The following is a 19,308-nucleotide window of genomic DNA, read 5'->3' as shown; positions in this document are numbered from 1 at the left end:
TTCTGTCCAGTCTTCCTGTTCTCCTTTTCCATCTCACAATAGTTTAGATGCTGTGTTGAGCAGATATAGTTCACTTTTTGAGGATCGCATCGGATGTGTGAAGGGTTTTGAACATTCAATCAAACTGAAGAAAAATGCTATATCTGTCAAACATAAGGTAAGGGCAGTTCCCTTGTCTATTATGCAGGATTTACAAAAGTTATTAGACAAGTTGGTCGAAGAAGAGGTTATAGAGTCAACTGATTCTTCTGACTGGATTTCTGCGGTTGTCATAATTAAGAAAAAGAATGGCGAAATCCGTTTGTTTGCCGATTTGAGGTCCTTGAACAGCAATATACTGGTGGACTCCCATCATTTACCCAAGATTCAAGCGATTTTGGCATCTACCGCTGGGTCGTTATTTCTCGGTGAATTATCTCAAATCGGCCTATCATCAGGTCAAACTTTCTGATGACTCTAAAGATTATACTACCTTCATAACACCGTTAGGTGCATTCAGATTTATTAGACTCCCATTTGGTTTGGCATCATCAGCAAGCGTCTTCCAAAAGCTAATGGAATTTTTTTTAAGGGAGTCAAAGGGGTGGAGAAATTTCAAGATGACATTCTTATACATTCACCTATGATAGAAGAGCACAATGTAATTATGGCTACTGTGTTAAGAAAATTTGATGAGAGAGGTATGACTGTGCCTAAAAATAAGTGTAAGTCTCTTCAACAAGAAATAGAGTACTTAGGCCATTTCATAAGTAAGGAAGGAATCAGACCAACACTGGATCTGGTTAAAGCGATTGCAGATGCACCTAGGCCTGAGAACAAAGATTCCCTGAGATCCTTTTTAGGTCTCAGAAAATATTACTCACGCTTTATAGAAAACTATGCTGATAAGGTTGAACCCTTACGTATTTTATTGCGTAAAGGAGAGAAGTTTATGTGGTCAGATGAACAAGATTCGGCATTTTCAAATGTGAAACAATCTATTGTTAATGCTCCCACTTTACACCCTTATGATTCGGAAGGCATGAATATAGTGACTGTTGATGTCTTTACTCAAAAAGTTAAAGAGTCTATTCATACTGTTGCTTTCATTTCTAGGCGGCTACATGATTCTGAGTGTCACTACAACACTATAGAGAGAGAAACACTGGCCTGTGTTTGGGCTGTAGAAAAGCTGAAAATGTACTTGTGGGGCAAGCAATTTGAATTGGTAACCGACCACAAACCATTAACCTATTATGATGGAATCTTATGGGAGAGGCAACAGTAAGGCCTCTTCTAGGTTAGCAAGGTTGATAGCAAAACTACAGGAATACAACTTTACCATTAAGCACATTGCAGGTAAGGATAATATTCACGCAGACTGCTTGTCCAGATTACCTTTAACATTGACTGAGCCCCATGTAGAAGATACTGAATGTGTTGTAGCTTCGGTTGATATTGTCACAAGCACAGAACAAGCTTGCAGTGAAAGTGAATGGTTAGAATTATGTCAAAATGACTCAATCCTAGTTAAAATTAAGGAAATTACTGTAGGAAATTAGCCACCAATGAGGAATTTATCCTCTGATCTAAAAATGTACTTCCCAGTTGCAAATGAACTAAGTATTGTAAATGATTTCCAGTTTCGAGCAGATTTGTTAATACCACCCTCAAAATTGAGAAGGTGTTTAATAGATGTAGCTCATAGAAGCCACCCTGGCCCCACGCTAACTAAGAAAATGCTTAAAATGTACTTCGGTGGCCAGGATTAGACACTGATGTAGATTTATATGTGGACAATTGTGTTGTTTGTCGGAAATCTGATAAGCACAGGAAACCAAGGGTAAATGAAATGCAATTAGTTTCTATTCCGAATATGTTGAGGAACAAAATTGCAATTGATTTTGCAGGACCTAAACCAATGAATAGCGCTTACTACCCCTGATGAGGCCTCGAAGCGCATTTTCGGGGAGTAGCACACAACACCAGGACCCATAGAGGATTACTGTATAAATTGCCACGTAGGAGGTACAGTTTTTTTTAAACCTTAGATTTTGAATTGCATAATTAGTTTTTGCTATACTTTTAACTGTTTTTAACATTTTAACTAGTCTCGTGGTTTACTTTTTAATTGCAGTGTGTAACGCCACTAACAAACTATGGCTGTAAAAAAATGAATTTATGTCATCTATGTTTGTTTTAAATATGCGTGCTCTTCTTTTATGGCTACTACGCCGAAATAAAGATTTACAAACTGATTAGTGTTGAATTAGTATAGTAAAACATGCAAGAACATTTTAACTGTTGGATAGGTTTGTAAGTTAATTGGATTTGGAATAATAGCAGAAGGATAGAGGAGGTAAAAAGGTTTGTATTTATATAGCTCTTGTTGCCCCTGATGGGGTGTTGAAGCACGCTACTCTGGAATCCCATAAAGTATTAGTGGTGAATTAAAATGGTGAAATATGAAAGTAATTTCAATGGTGGATATTAGTCAGTTATTTGGAGTGAGAAGGAAAGCGGAGGGATAAAAAGGGAAGAAAAGTTGGCATTCATATAGCAGTTGTTACCCCAGATAGGTGTTGAAGTGCTTTTCTGGGGCATTGCACGCCACTCCAGAACCCATAAAGAATTAGTGTTGAAAATTAGTATAGTAAGATATGAAGTAATTTGAGTAGTGGGTATGTTATTCAGTTATTTAGGTAGAGAATGAGCAGTGTGAATACTTGGCAACAATGAAGCATATTCCAAAATAATTTTGTTTTGAAACGTGCAGTGACCGTTCATAAATGAACCCTGATGAGGAAATCTGCTCTCTTGTGGGGAGAATTGTCACACAACAAATACAGTTATTGAAAAAATGAACTCGGTTCTATGGAAACCAGTTACGAAATGACAGTGGGGCTCAACCATAAATATTTAAATCGCGGCAGGAATAAAAAAAATTAAGAAGAGGGGTCCGATTATGTGTTACTAGTAATATTCTGAGCCATGTGTATCATGCGGATTTTGGTGCTTAAACACCAAAATCGGCATGCGTTTCCGCATTAACTCGTAATAGGTGTTGTTTATGGCATCCGATAAAAAACGCAACTCGTTGGTATCGTGATTTATCGGAGCGTTATATGACGCCTTAAATCGTAACCCGGACCTAAGTGTTCCTCATTTCTACATACTATTTTTCGCGCATGACGGTTGAACTGGGACTGCGCAGCTAGTGACTGAATTTCCTGATTCAGGCGTCGTGAACTACAGTGGGCCGCCCAGAAACCAAAAACACACCCATCGGAATTACGTAGAACACCACCAATCAACACTGCTACTGTGGAGTTAACTGACAGCGAACTGGCCCAATGGCGCTCCCCGGGGGCGCGGAATACGGGGAGTGGAGACGTCGCTATTGGACGAGCTATGCGTCCGTTGCCAGCCATCGTGACCGTTAGGCGGAGCAACGTCACATATTTAAGACAGGAACAAAGCCCGTGACGAACTCTCTAGTACGCCATTTTAGGAGCTTGCTGCTCAAGGTTACCTCAACGAAAAGCACCCAAAGTCTTCGTCTGGCGGAAGAGCCTACACTAACACCGACCGGAGGGAGGAATGGCGCACAACCAGTTCAGGGGCCGCGGTATGGTGATGGGAGGCGGCTTCCAGCAGCGCGGCCGAGGCGGCGCCATGCCCCGCGGAGGCGGCATGTTCAGCCCCATGCAGAATTTCCGTAGCCCCTATATGGGCCAGAGCCCGAACCGCGGCTACCAGGGGGGATCAGCCCCTTCGAAGCCGCAGACATCGCCGATCGCCAACAAGCCGACACCTACGCCTCCCAAACCGTCACCCACCACCACCCCAGCCAAGCCAACACCGGCTTCAACTACCCCTACGAAACCCGCGGCCGATACCACCCCCGTTAAGCCAGCAGGGCAACCCACATCGACCGCGACAACACCGAGTAACGCCGCTGCTAAGCCGGCCACTCCGAACTCAGCGGCGTCCACGCCTCAGAAACCAGCGACAGCAACTACCCCTGGTGGTGCGCAGAAGTCAGGCCAGACTCCTACGACAGGACAAGCTTCAACTAAACCAGGTCAGACACCTGGAAAGCCTGGACAGTCTCCGAACACCACCACAAACTCTACAAAGCCGGCCCAATCTCCTGCATCTCAAGCTCAGAAACCAGGCCAGGCCTCGACGCCTGGCAAGCCTGCCCAATCTCCTGCCCCCCAGCCTGGCAAGCCTGCCCAATCTCCTGCCCCCCAGCCTGGCAAGCCTGCCCAGTCTCCTGCCCCTCAGCCGGGTAAGCCTGCCCAGTCCCCAGCCGGACAGGGAGCAAAGCCAGCCCAGTCTCCTAATGTGCAGCAGGAGAAAACCGCTCAGACTCCTCCCGCCTCACAGCAAAATAAGCCCGGACAGAACCAGCAACCACAGAAACCAGGCCAGAACCAGCAGAGGCCTGGTCAGAATCAAGGCCAACAAAAACCAGGTCAAACCCAGAACCAGGTGAACCAAAACCAGCAAAAAACGGGTCAAAATCAAGGCCAAAGTCAACAGAAAGGCGGTCAGAATCCGGTACAGAACCAGCAGCAACAAAAGACGACACAGAACCAAAATCAGAGACCCGGTCAGAGTCCTGGACAAAACCAACAGAAGCCTGGCCAGAATCAACAGCAGAAGCCGGGCCAGGGGCCAAACCAGGGTCAGAATCAACAGCAGAAGCCGGGCCAGGGGCCAAACCAGGGCCAGAATCAACAGCAGAAGCCGGGCCAGGGGCCGAACCAGGGCCAGAATCAACAGCAGAAGCAGGGCCAGGGGCCGAACCAGGGCCAGAATCAACAGCAGAAGCAAGGGCAGGGGCCGAACCAGGGCCAGAATCAACAGCAGAAGCAAGGACAGAGCCCGAACCAGGGCCAGAATCAACAGCAGAAGCCAGGACAGGGCCCAAACCAGGGCCAGAATCAACAGCAGAAGCCGGGCCAGGGGCCAAACCAGGGCCAGAATCAACAACAGAAGCCGGGACAGGGCCAAAACCAGGGCCAGCTTCAGCAGCAGAAGCAAGGCCAGGGCCAAAACCAGGCCCAGACTCAGCAACGACCAGGTCAAAACCAGAATCAGCAACGACCCGGTCAGAATCAGGGGTCCAATCAGGGTCAGAATCAGCGTGGTGGGTCTGGCATGCAGCAAAACCAGCAGGGCAGGCCAAGGCCGAATAATCCCCAAAACCAGGCCGGACAAAAAAGGCCCTACAGCCGTTTCCAGGACTACCCACCCACTGAACAGCAACAGCGGCAACACGAACAGTACCGACAGGAACGACGAGAAGAAAGACAACAGCAGCAGGTATACATGCAGTACGGCGGAGCTGAAGACGAGGATGACCAACCGGAGGATGCAGAAGAGGAGAAGCCTAAGGAAGGGGTGAGTGCCTGAAATTTGAGTCTAGAAATGTTGCGAATGTTAAAATGGTCGGCAAAATGGCGGCGGCGGCGTAAAATGGCGGCTTTGTTTGGGTCTAGGCTAGTGCGCCATGTTTTCGCAGACGTATGGGTGCACTGATACCGCGTATCTCGATACGGCAGCCATTACTTTTCCTTTTTGTGTGAAACTGTAAGAATAAGTGATTCGCAGTCCGTGCCTCTGGCCGTGACGTCACATTGTCGTGGTAGAAAACGCACCCTATTTAGTCGCGCATTGATTTGTAGGATGGTTGGGTGGAGCCTCTAGTAGCATTTTCCTCACTTTACAGATTGTCGATGTCAAAATGACGCTGGTGTCTGTTTGTTGTGAAGAACTGTGACAGTGGATTAACGCTTACATTCTGACTTTAACTTTTCAGGGCATTGTTGCTTCGCTGTCTCTTTTGAGAAGGCCAGGGGAGAAGACTTATACACAACGCTGTCGCCTGTTTGTAGGTAACCTTCCCGCCGATATCACAGAAGAGGAGTTTAAGGGCCTCTTTGCCAAGTATGGGGAGCCCGGAGAAGTCTTTATAAATAAAGCCAAAGGCTTTGGATTTATTAAACTGGTATGTATAAAGGCGTAGTGATATTTTAACATACTATGTCGTTGCTGTTACGAAGTAGTCTTCCAAAACTGATTTCTTTACCAAAAGTACTTGGATGTTGTATTAACAATCTTTTTATTTGTAGGAGTCTCGGGCGTTGTCTGAAATTGCTAAGGCGGAACTTGATGACCTGCCTATGAGAGGACGACAACTTCGCGTTAGATTTGCCACACACGCAGCAGCTCTGTCCGTCCGCAACCTTTCTCCTTTTATTTCAAACGAACTGCTCGAAGAAGCTTTCAGTCAGTTTGGTCCAGTGGAAAGGGCGGTTGTAATTGTCGATGACCGGGGGCGATCTACAGGGAAAGGGATTGTGGAATTTGCATCCAAACCAGCAGCAAGGAAAGCATTTGATCGATGCAATGATGGCGTTTTCCTCTTGACAACGTGAGTTTAACGCTTTTACGGCTCTCTAAACCGATTATACCCTTGGCACAATTTATGATTTTTTTTTAATTTTAGGACTCCACAACCGGTTATTGTTGAACCACTTGAACAGTTTGACGAAGATGATGGTTTGCCCGAGAAGCTTGCTCAGAAGCATCCCTTGTATATGAAGTAAGTGCTGGACCTTTTTGAACACTCGTCAACTTGACATGAGTGACCAGTTAATTTCGAGCCAGGGTGCAAGCCGTATATAGTTGGGTATTACTCGCGCTCCATATTTCTATGGCTCGTTGTTATTAATGTGCTCACATCAGTTTAATTGCCAGTCGGCACTGCAGGTGTGCCTTAGAACAGCTTTCAACAGCTGATGTAACCGGTCTGTCGTCATGCACGTCGGCTGTAGAGTACTTTTGATCCTGATTGAAGCCTGTCGTTTTGGCTCATGTCAGCTATTCATCTTGTAGCGGTTTCAAGCTTTTTGCACTTTATATCCCTCTTTGGTATACGTAGAGGCGTAATTGCCGAACCAAGTCTTGTTCTGTTTTGCAATTTGCTAAACTAGACGTTACCCATGACCCTGCTGTTTAACTTTGTCAGTGAATGAGGTTTGTAATTGATCTTTGTTGTGCATGTTTAGTGTGCAAAGCTTGACTAGTGTCCTGATCAAAAATTGCCTTGTGCAGGGAGAGGGAACACCCACCGCGTTTTGCCCAACCAGGCTCCTTTGAATATGAATATTCCAAAAGGTGGAAGTCTTTGGATGAGATGGAGAAGCAGCAAAGGGAGCAAGTTGAAAAGAACTTAAAAGATGCAAAAGAAAAGCTAGAGAGCGAGATGGACGATGCATACCACGAACATCAAGCGAACCTTATGCGTCAGGGTGAGTCATTTATACTAGTCCTGATCTTTGCAGAATAGAAGTTAGGCTGTCTGGTCACCAGATAATGGGTTGTCGGCTATTTCTTCTAGACCTCATGAGGCGTCAAGAAGAACTCCGGCGCATGGAGGAGATACACAATCAAGAAATGCTGAAACGTAAAGAAATGCAAATGCGGTAAGCGGTTTTTAATCCATACTAAGCGGTTTGTTCTCTAAATTGGGTGTTGTAAACAAGAAGTACAAACTGTTACTTACAATGTCATTTGGGTACAGTTACCCAAACATAAAATTGCTAAACATCTGTATGAACCAGAAGTGAAAGGAAAGACAATCGAGCCCCAATAGTTACAATATGCGCCTCCCGAGCAGATAATTTAGATCTCTTGTTATAAACCAGGCATTTCTTGACATATGAACATTTAAGTGGCAAGAAATGCGCTTGCGAATTGTTAATGGCTGATTTGGAGATCTCGGAATGCCTCGTATGAAGAAACTAAAGCAGTACGTTAACCTGCACAATATCGTAAACCTAATGGACTCTTGGTGAAATGGGGGTAATAATTCAATGTCTCTATACTAACTTGATTTTCTTTCCAGGTGTGCATTTTATCCCTAATCGTTTTTTTTGTTAACTTTGTTAAGGCACTTCTTTTGGCACCTTTTAAGATTACGTTTCTTCAAAATATTGATTTCGATGAAGGATGAACATTTCGGCTGTTTTCAGATGTTTTAAACCATGTTGCATTGTCTAGTGGATTTGAATTGAATGTATACAATAAAAACATATGTTTTAACTATTTAACAGGCAGGACGAAGAGCGCCGTAGGAGGGAAGAAATGATAATCCGTCAGCGCGATATGGAGGAACAAATGCGGCGTCAACGAGAAGAAGCATATCGTATGAGCTACATGGACCCGGTAAGCGACTTGTACAGTGAACTGAGCGTAAAACGACTTGCAATCATCTTGGTCTTCCAGTGGTAAGCTAACGCCAATTTTTGTTTCTTATAGCGCGAGCGAGAGATGAGAATGGCTAGCAGTACAATGAGCGCTGCAGGTAACGAGAAGCATCTTTTATTTATGGTTGATATTAGTCTGAACTACGCATACACGACCGACGTGCGCTTAAGTGACCATTAACAGCCACGGTCCAATTAGGGGACTAAGATGAATCTTAAATAAAAAAAACAGTATGGCTATTCAGTTGCAAACTTAACCTGCTTTGCTTAGATCCTTACAGCTCAGCAAGCCAACAGTATTCTATACCCAGCCAAACCGCCACAGGATACGAAGACAGTCCAGGAGCGACACCAGCTGTTAGTGCCTCTGCCTTAGACCCAGACATGGTAACGTATTATTCTTTACATATTTTAGGCTACTTGCAAAGTCTGCGTTCACTTCAGCTTAGTTGCCCAATTCTATGAGCTAAGTTGATCATTGTCAATGATCAGAAGTTATTCATACACTTTATACCTGATACTCCATTGTCGCACATTTAAGATCGAACAGCACTTTTACACTATAGCTTGCAGCCTTGATTGTGCAAGCCTCATTCATTGCCACGTCCGAATACAATTAGGAGCTTTTCCCCTATGGTAGTCTTTTTACTGCTATGGTAGTGGAGCTTTTACCCTATGGTAGTAAGTTAACTGACTTCCAAAATGTGTTTCCGAGCAATACACTGCGCCCCCTCTCGTAGTCCTCGTTCTTCTAGTGTAGAACTTGTTGATTTGTCAATAGGCATTTAAGAAACTGATAGAATGAACCTTCTCTATAGGAAATACCCATCCTTCCACACACATGATCCATTCCTTCATAGCTCAGTGACATTAAAGGATTGGATCACCAATTTCAGCCCCCTCTCCCCGCATGAACATGTGTTGGAACAGACCAGGCCATGAAATGTTTATGTAAGCATATGACCACTTAATCTTCCACTGGGACCAGGGCACCAAAAGGACGTGCGCAGACTTTCTGGTGCCCTAGATAATAGTGTAGTCTAGGTGCGTACAATTGCAATGGATAAACATTGAGGTATGCAACTCTTGTAGATCAACACATGAAATTGATATATAAATATAGGCACATGGTTTTATCTTAGCATATGGGCTCTAGTTGTGGAGGAAGGTTTCTATTAAAGGGGTGTGGTTAAGCTACGTGTAACAGTAAAAAAAGCAATGCTTTAAATTTGCTTTTGAGTGGTTGTCCTTATTGCCACCGTAAAAAGCTGGCTACTATATTGGCATTTAGGGTATTTGGAAGACGTTGGTAATTTATGGAAGAGCTTGGTGACGAGGGAAAGTGCTAAAAGCAAAATTTAGATTTCAATCAGTTTACATTCCCATTAAGGCAGATCCTAACGTCTCAGCACTGACTGCGGCACTGCACTATTGCTTTGGTGCATGGAGTTGCCGAATTACATTGCAGTAAGAGAAAACGTTATAACCCTTTTTAGACCACGGTTTCCTTAATACCGCAGGGGTTGAATATGCAGAAATTGGATGCCTTGCAGGCGTTCTTTCAGATGGTGTCAAGCTAAATTTCCAGCATGTTGCTCAATAACAGTAGTGATCCGTAGTGTAAATGGCTTTTCCAGACTTTTTAGGAAAGTGGATTTCACGTGCTGAGTCAATATAGCAAATTCGGAACACGTTTCAGTTAATTGAAACTGTCATAACAAATTCATTCAGTGTGGGCTCTATTGCTGTCCAATCAAACAAGCTACATCACTGAGAAGTTGCCTCTTAAAGGACTTCCTTTACATGGAAAATCTCCGTGACAAAGATGGTAAAATGACTTGTAAATCGGTGTATTACATACTGCACGAACTTGTCATCTTAAATCCATTGACCTTTAAGCCTTTACTTCTCTTCCAAGGTACATCCCACTGAATCACTATAGCATCGTAAATAGTTAAAAGCATAAATACTAGGCAGCTGTGTCCCGCCAGCTAATGTCTATTCGGAGTACATTTGTGAGATGGCGTTTTGTCCCAGTATGCATCTATTCTTTTCAACGTGACCTATTTTTCAAGCAAACTGCAGGGACTTGTTACACAATTTGGCGACTTCACTTTAGCAGACAGTTCTCATTTGAGGCAAACCGATGTCCTTGAACCTTCAGGGCAGTTTTACACTAAACACATCCTTAGTTGATAGAGCTGGTCGCCAAAGCAAATGCGGCCAATAAAGTTTGTGCATATCACTGCATGACAATTGGCTACCATATACCGCAACTCTTGCGGCGGGCGACCTATTAATTGTACAGGTATTCTGCACATTAGCAGAACTTGTCTTTTCCTGTATGGTACTCAGCGAAACCTGCATGCTTCCTTTTTGGTTACGGTGGTAAGATGTCTTTGTAAGAAGTTTGTGAGGAAAACAAACGCATGAAAAAATGTGACTTGTATTTTTAGGCTTTCATGTCCGTGCCAACTGATCTAGTTTAAGTACTTGATACTCCTTGTCCAGCTCCTTGAAGGTCTCCATTCCTGCGAATGTCACGATGCAACCAGTGCCAGAAACTGTAGTTCCACAGCCACACCGTGGCTTTCAGCATCCTCTACTGGTTTTTTCGGACAATAATTCGGATTTTTCCTGTGCTGCGACTAATGTTACATTGCAGGTCTGTTCTGTAGTGTGATGTTAGTCCCGGTGTTTTGTCGTGATACTTGCTTATCGACTTATGCTTTGTGTACTTTTGCTTATTCAGGGCTCGGTTATTAAATGCCTGTCATTTTTAACCAGACAGCTCTGAATGCGGCATTGGTGGATATACCCAAAATTGTTTAAGGTGTTGGGGAATGTTCTAGTCTGTAATAAACTGGAACATCATGTATTGCGCTGAACCGGAAAAGGCGACCAAGTGTTCGCCTTGACCGAGTACCTCGGAGGTTCTCAGCTTTCTAAAGCAAGTTGTGGTTTGAAGCGAGTTTGAAGCGATTGTGATTTTTTTGCGTGAATGTTCCCATGCGTGAATGTTCCCATGCGTGAATGTTCCCATGCGTGAATGTTCCCTTGCGTGAATGTGCTCTAAAGGCATGCATTTCCGTGGAAACACCTGCCTGTAAATACCCATGCTAAGGAATCATTTGCGCGCTACCCAGATAAGTTACTTACATACCTGAAGGTTGTGTATTTGCTGTCCCGTTAGTAGAAGTTGGAGGAACTCTTAACTGTTCCGGTTGTAAATCTTAATTTGAATAGGAGTGCAAGTCCAGCTGTGGGTAGGGGTTTAAAATGTACAAAATGTGCTCGTTGGCATATTTTTGAGACTTGGAGAATGGAGAAACAATAGACTTGCCCAAAGAAAATGGCGCTTAATAAATTGTGCCTTGTGTGAATAATGTGCCTTACACATTTGTGCCTTGCAATTTAGATCCTCCAGGGTCAAATGTTATCCTGCCAGGTTGCCTACCACAGCACTGGTATTTTCTGAGAAATAATCTGTATGCCTTGCACATAAATGCACCGTGATTGATGCCATGTCACCGTGCAAATTTAAATACTTGTAGAGGTAAGCGGGTTTGCCAATTGACTTCCATCACGGTGCTCCACTTGTTTTTTAGGTTTAGTGCTTTAGTATCTAAAAGTTTCCGACGTTTAAATAAGTCTATATACTATTTACATGAACTCGCGCAATCTGCACTGCTGCACTTTTTTGAAGGAGACCCTTTGATCTGGCACAAGTTTGCAGTTTTACTTGTTGCTTAAAACCCTTGGGCTGGTTCTAAGGGCTAGATTCAGCTTAGTATCTTACTGTAAAAACGCCGTACTCTTTTGTATACCTACTATCGCAAGAGTTTGCCAGTTGAGAAGAAATAACTATTTACTTGTGTCCAACCTAAAGTCAATGAAATGCGGCTCTTTTAGTTATCCAATGGATTCAACTTTCTACCAGTTGTGTCTGGCTGTTTAGTCTGATCCCAAAGCCTCATTTGTCTGTCACCACATCCCGAGACTGGAATCGTTAAATTAACACAAAGGTCAACCAGGCTGGGGTATGCACATCTCCGATTACGATAGTGTAGATTAAGACGCTGCACTGTTTCAGACCAGTTTTAACTTGGACGGGATAGGGTCTGTTTAATCTTTGCAGTGCTTAAATGCGCCCTGAATGTATCCCCTGAAACATTGGCACAATCCCAAACGGGGTCACTAAGCAGCCCCAGCTATAAAAGAAAACTATGGTGGTAGCCAATCTTGAGCGATCCTTACGGCTGTAGCCACCGGAAAGTAAGTTGGGTGGCACTATACCACATTTCTCATTTGAAATCTGGCAAAATCTATGTCCTTAATCGGGTTTCTCAGTGACCGCACATGACAAGATTACATTAGTGCTTCAGGCAGGGTTGCCAGTTGTAATGTAAGGTTTCTAGTTGAAAGGCCTCTGGCTGGTAAGTTACTGCTGCACCCCTCACAGACCCCACAGTAATAGTAACTGATGTCAATGCCGTAAGATGCACCTTCTCACATGCTTTATATATTTTGGAAATCAACCATTTTTTGTACTCCATCATACGAGTCCTGAAAATGTTCGTCTTGTACACTTCAATTTTGGTATACATATATTGGCTGCCCACAGGCGAGCTACCGGTGGCTTGAGCTTCTAGTAGCCCCCTTACTACTTGCCGGAGACTACTAAGCAGAGACTGCCTAAATGTCAACCTCGCTAGTAATGTTAACCTAATAGATCGTATACCAACTTTAAAGTGGCCTGAATAATTGCCGTCGAATGAAGTGGGCATTGTTTTAGTTTTGTCCCTTTAAATATATTATTTTTGGTAATTGATTACTCTGCAGTTTGGGTGGTCAGTCCCCTTTTTGAAAACCTGTACTATATTCTAGTTAGCTACTTTGTCAGTTGGCCTTTTTTGTATGCAAAAGAGCGCGTGGTCCGGCGCCTTTTTTGTATGCAAAAGAGCGTGGTCGCGGCCTTTTTTCAAGATGCTTTATACAGTTTCTGGCCCTGGTCATCAGATGGCAACTTTTCTTAGGATTTGGTAATGGGAGCCTCTGGACTAGGAGTACCATTTACTATGGTAAGTAGTGACCTTTTAACATCTGTAGTGTGAAATCGAATATAGCTCTGGTATTCTCGTAGTTTTCAATGACTTGCTCTGTTCCCGGTTTACCAATGGTTAATATTCTGGCTGACTTCTGCTGACAGACCTACTGCTACACCAAATGTGTTCAGTTTCCTATTTGTATAACCTTGTAGAAATGACTCCACTCGTAGTATTCTTCAGAATACTTTTGTCCCTTTATGTTACGTCCAAGTCTGGCTTGCAGAGCAGGAACTGCACACGCATGACCTTCTGCATAGCCCTCGTCATTCTGTGGATCCCATGTTCCAGTTCCATATGCTCATTGCAGGGGGATATTTTCATTACGAGGCTTGGGTTTCGACTCCATGCAGTGTATCTGCACGAGCGGAGCGTGTCAAAGGTGGTAGACACGATTGATCGGTTGGCTTGCATCATCAGTTAGCAGAAAGGCTGCCGCCCCACACTGCTCTAGTTAACATACTAGGTAACTCCACCCCCCCAAATCATTCAAAACATCGTTTCTGGGTAAGCCCATAGAAGGCACATTCCACCTATTTACAGGTGCACGTCCCTATACCAGAGGCATGTTTGGCGCTAGCATTGCAAAACTCTAGCATCAGCCGACTGTTCACTGGTTTGTATTCAGGCTTGTCACGTCAACCACTTAATTGGGGTACCGCCTTCCCTCGCAATGCCAACTTCATTAACTCAGTATGATAAAAATCCCGAGGGTGGGAGTTAGTCACCTGAAAATATACAAAAACCAATGTAGTTAAAACTTAACATTGATATCAACTCGAAAAGTAGGTTGACCCGATAATCGAGTTATCGTAGCATGCTACGATTTAACAATAGATTATGATAACCTCGTTAATCCAGAGTATGGCAGTGTAGTGTCTTAAGAAATCACTGCACCCCTAACCCCTCTTTCCAGTCGGTATCCGTGACTGGTTTGTGTTCGCCAGTAATCTGTCAGCAGAATGTAAATCAGTTGCTTTTGAGAATACACAATGCAAAGTCTTCATATAAAAGGCCAGTTCGTAGCCCAGCAGTCCACAGCATTTGAATATATTTTCAACATGGTCTCAAGTTGCGCATTTCCTTCCCGGTGACTGCTTCATGCCATCTTCCAAAGTGACTTAATCTGACGCTTGGTGCAGCTAGTTATTTATTGCATGCGCCATGTCGTCAAGCTTGCCGTAAAATAATCGCTTGGTGTGGCACGAAGCAATAGGGTAGCAAATAAATATTAACTTGTTTTATAATTGAGTATACAGAAGGGGGAGATGCGAGTGGCTATAGATTGGTAAGCGTCACCTGTTACCACAAATCCATGGCTTTACAAGTCATCCTCCAGGTATGGCGTTTTTTACACGTCAGCACGTTCGTGCTTGGCTTAGCTTGTAAACCATGGCTAACCCAATATTGGTTTAGAATAGCTTAAACTGGTGCTTCCTATGGTACCAGTTCAAACTTCAAATTTCTGCAGACAAGGCTATCCCTTCGCAGTAAACCTTAAATGTGAAGTTAGTGTTTGGGGTTTATTCATGAACACACCACCATGTGTATTTGTTATCTTTAGATTTGAATCTAAATTTATTAGGTGGGTTGTGGTTGTACTCGTTACATTATAGGACTGGTCTGTTTTTGTGGAACCAGATGTGTGGATCAGTGGAACATACCAGAAAAGGCATGTGTTTAACTTAACTAATTTTCAAATTACCCTTTTTTCCTTTCTATGTTCCTGGTGCCTGTGGATCGACTCAATGGTGATTGTATCGACGAACGTTGACTGCGGATCCTTCTAAATATAATCTATGCACATATGGACGTCAACTACCTATAATGACCGGATTCTGCCCCAATAGCGAAGTGAGCGCTATGCTCAGGGAAGTGCAAGTGCAGGTCCTGCGAGTACCTCGGCTCCCAGAGGAATGGGCACTGGGGCGCCAAGCGCAGGAGCAGTAGCAGCTGGGTATAGTAGGGGGAGAGGAGACGAGTACGAAGGCCCGAACAAAAAGCCCCGATACTAAAACTACATTCCCTTTTATTTTACTTTTTTTGGCACCAACATTTTTATTCTTGCATTTTAGTAAGAAACATTTTTTTGTTAAGCCAAGATTTGCAAAAGGTCTGTTTAGAGGTAATTTATGTAAATGTTCCAAATTTGCAGTTCTCATGTTCACTTCCCCATTGCAATGTAACAGAGCCGTATCGCCATTCTTGTCCGTTGTATGACTGCAAATGGGGTTCATTGGTCACAATGCGTACCTTGTGTTTTTTAAGACTGGTAGACCAAGTCCATTAAATCCAGGCTTGGTCTTGCGTGCAGGTTACAAACATTGCAGTTGATGACCGTAGCATTCTGGAAATATATTCTCCAGTTACCAACTTGCATAGTAGATATTTAACATAACTGACTGAGGGCATAGCAGCTAAACTGTAATACTTGTTGCGGTTATGTGAACATTGTGATATAGGTCTCAACTTAAAGCCATTAGGGCAAAGTGCTGACAGTTTAATGTTGAGGCTCCTTTTTTTGGCATTGTACTTGTGAGCGTTTGCGGACCTTGAATGTGGAAGTTGTCCTTTTAAGAAACGCTATCCCTATTGGGTTGTATTAAATGACTTTAAATAAAAAGAAAAAATGTCAAACGTTCAGACTGGTTGTGTATTGGGAAACTAAACTGTTCATTGTGAGTGAAACTAGGATATAAAACTGAGTCACATTTGAAGGTATGTGTTGGTTTAGCAAGCCCATACTATGTATAATTTGCAAGGGGCCTTTCTGCCGTTCTGGCATCCATAGTACAGATACGGATGATTAGCAGAATTTGAATAAGGTTTAAATACATGGGATTTTGTAGATGCTTAATTTGGGTGTTGAAAGTTTTATAATTATGCACGATAAATCCTGGGCAATGAAAGTGTAACCGATACTTTAAAAGTTATGGAATTGTCTCCATGATATGCGACACTGATTTGGCAAGTAAACAATGGTTGGTCGAAGTAGCCTATGGCTTTTCACAAACGAGCGCTGGGTATGTTTGGAATGGTAGCTTTAATTGACTGCCTCCCTCAAACTTGTCCTTGTGTAAATGACTCAACAGGTGTACGCTTTGGACACCTAGGTTGAACGATCCAATAACGCGATGAGATTGGCAGAACACACTGCTGTGCTGGATTTGCATAAAATTGTTTATGCAGGAAACTAGTTGCATCTGTTTAAACATTTTTTTAATAGTTAGTAGTGAAACCCCTTAAGTGTGCTTTCCACCAGAACTCAAACGTGTGCATAATTTGTTTAATTATGACTCGCTGTCCTAGTAATTGTACATCGTCTTAAGGGACCTAGTGACTTGTTAATGTGGGTCTGGGCTTAGTTGGCCAAACGCACGTATAGTTGAGTTGCCCTCTACCGTACCGTATTAAGTTTGTATTCCTTTTTTCTTACATCCACTTGTAGACCGGCACAGTCTGCCATGTTAGTTCCAAAATTCCTAAATAGTTGTCCAGTTGGTTTTAAATTCAACCTATGGATACGTGTCCCCATAATGTTGCCTGGTCAATAATTTGCATATATACATCATGATTTGAACGCTTTAGGCAGCCGCCCTAAACCTTTGAGATGGCTAAGAAAATTTTGCTATGTATTAGACCACGAAGTGGTACTTTTTAATGCCAAAAGCTTTACTTGCCCTGAATTACAGGCTACACCTGGCCAAATGTGAAATGGTTCACACTCCATATAGGAAAGTTAAAAACTTAAAGGACTTTCTTACCTTAATATTCAGCTGCTATTTGCCCCCCCGCCATTCCTCACCCCCAGTGTTTTTCAATAGTGTTTAATTGGCCAGTAGATGTCCCACCTCTGTTTAAGACAGGAACGCATTGCACCTGAAGTTAACATTGTAATTTAAATACCTATGCGACAAATGCTGCGCAGTGTAAAACTGCGTTTACGAAGTTGTTGCGGTGTATTTAAGACTGCATTTGACTTTTGAAAATGAATGTGCTTGAACACATTTGCTTGCCTAGTTTCTAAAGTGGAATTAAAATGACCGATTCACATCTGCAGTAGGCCTAATTGATTAAGTCTGTTACACTTAGTCACTGAATCCCTAGAAAAAGGTTGGGCTTGCTCCCTATTGTGATTAGCATTGGTCCTAACATACACAAAGGGTATCACTTTTTGGACACTTAAATGGACTATTGCACATCATTTTAAATAAAAGATGTACACTTTGTAGGGACTGCTCTAGTTGAACTACATTTAGGTGAAAAAATGCGCATTCCGCATATGCTGAATTTTATTGTGACTGTTGCACAAGAGGATGCTCTTGAAGGAGCGTTTGGAGGATTGGGAGCCTCCCTGGCATCTGGCACAACCTTGTTTTGGATGCTAGTCTGCCTAACTCGGTTAGACATGAGCAGTTCGTCACTTGATGCCTTTCTAATATGTAAGTTGGTTGCCTCCTACAGGTGCAATGGTGTAGGAAACTGACCCGCTTTTTAAGGAACCTCCACCAGAATTGACAAGCCAAATTTAAGACCGAAGAATAGCCTTTGGCGTAGCCCACTTATGCTAACGTTTGACTTTTTTACACCCCACATTACGTTTTTCTGCATCATACTAAGTTAATTGGGCAACAATGTTAACCTACCACAATTTTTTGACTTCGAACACTTCATTCACACTTTTTGTCCAAATGCTTCATTCCTTTTTTTTTCTGTCTGCTGCCTGGCTAGTTTCAATACCTGAAACAATATTCACAATGTATTGTGTAGTAGCGTTTAATTAGACGCCCCCACCCTTTGCTTTAACGTGGCACATGTGTTTGGAATCTTTTTTGCTGGAGTTCTGGAGTCAACAATTGCTGAAGTTAATAGTACTCATCTACGTAACTGCTTAGCCAGCCTTTCTTCAGTGCATTACTGTGAGGAACATAGTACTTCAGGTGGCAATGGACAGTAGGACCCGGATGTAGTATTCCCGCTTGCTTCAAGATTCTCATTGCTGGCTGATGCAGGTAGGTATAAAAGCAATATCCTAAAACTTGGTCACTTATAATGTATGTGTCGTGTTATTCTGGCATCACACTTCTGACTGAAATTGCAGTGCAGCACTCGCTTCTGTGTGGTATGACCTATGTAGCTTGAACCATGTTTTACTTTTGTACTTATTACATGTGGTACTCTTTGTGGGTTGGACTCTAAAACCATGCAGAAATTGTTTCTTTGGTGCACATTGCACCGTGTGAAATGCTTGTATTCTGTACTTGCTGAAATTCAAATCGGCACGTGCAGCACGATTTGCTTCTTAAATTAAATGTGCTAAGAAATTAACGAAGTGCTCGATGTGATGCACTTTGTGTACGTGTTTCTGAAAAGCCCCGGGGAGCTTAAAAAGCTTTCAGGTGCTAATTTTTTCTGTTGGGGTTGGTCTAGGTTTGTATCGTAGAGGGAGGAACGGGTTTTTGAATAATACTCAACTTGTCCCATTTAACTCGGTGTCTTTGTTATTGAATCAGCCAGTTGGTGAGTTGTACAGCTGCGTAGCTGTACAGCACAACATTGATTTCGCCGTCTGCATTACACACTTTTGGTTGCCCGAAACATTGTTTTCCACGCAATCTTGGACCACTTCTAAAATTTTGATCGCAGTCTTGGGTTTAAGATGGGAGTTTTGGTGACCTGATGCGCTTGGCAAGACTCTAATCTGATTTGGGGTGGAAAACCCCTGAACTCCCGAGTCTGACTAGTGGCTGACTTTTTTTTATTTTTTTATATTCAGACAACTTGTTTGATAACGTGTGCAGTGTGGGCATTAAGTGTTTAGAGGTGGAAGCATAAAGGAGTTCACAGGGGAGTCAAATGTATTACTTAACGGTTTGTTATCTATCTTTTTACAATGCATAATCAGCCGACATCTTCCCCAGCTTTTGATTACTTTCAGCGCT

At 43.1% G+C, this 19,308-nt stretch overlaps 1 protein-coding gene across 2 annotated transcripts in view; it reads left to right on the top strand.

Annotated features, from left to right (window-relative positions):
* The first annotated feature begins 3,459 nt into the window (after positions 1 to 3,459).
* The window catches only part of SFPQ (splicing factor proline and glutamine rich), a 40,810-nt gene continuing 24,961 nt past the window's right edge, over positions 3,460 to 19,308 (top strand). Inside the window, exons 1-10 of one of the 2 annotated variants that reach the window (XM_078681127.1) lie at positions 3,460 to 5,391; positions 5,810 to 5,998; positions 6,123 to 6,424; positions 6,500 to 6,595; positions 7,108 to 7,304; positions 7,394 to 7,478; positions 8,109 to 8,220; positions 8,314 to 8,359; positions 8,533 to 8,648; positions 15,217 to 16,003. In XM_078681127.1, the coding sequence (XP_078537253.1) occupies positions 3,580 to 5,391; positions 5,810 to 5,998; positions 6,123 to 6,424; positions 6,500 to 6,595; positions 7,108 to 7,304; positions 7,394 to 7,478; positions 8,109 to 8,220; positions 8,314 to 8,359; positions 8,533 to 8,648; positions 15,217 to 15,381 (3,120 nt within the window). In that variant the 5' untranslated portion in view covers positions 3,460 to 3,579 and the 3' untranslated portion in view covers positions 15,382 to 16,003. Of the gene's footprint in view, positions 5,392 to 5,809; positions 5,999 to 6,122; positions 6,425 to 6,499; positions 6,596 to 7,107; positions 7,305 to 7,393; positions 7,479 to 8,108; positions 8,221 to 8,313; positions 8,360 to 8,532; positions 8,649 to 15,216; positions 16,004 to 19,308 lie in introns of those variants that run through there. The other variant, XM_078681128.1, reaches the window with a different exon arrangement.

The sequence above is a fragment of the Lissotriton helveticus genome, chromosome 3_1 (assembly GCF_964261635.1).
Source record: "Lissotriton helveticus chromosome 3_1, aLisHel1.1, whole genome shotgun sequence".
Lineage (NCBI taxonomy): Eukaryota > Metazoa > Chordata > Amphibia > Caudata > Salamandridae > Lissotriton > Lissotriton helveticus.
The sequence above is the reverse complement of the archived record's forward strand: the minus strand, read 5'-3'. Positions and strand labels throughout refer to the sequence as shown.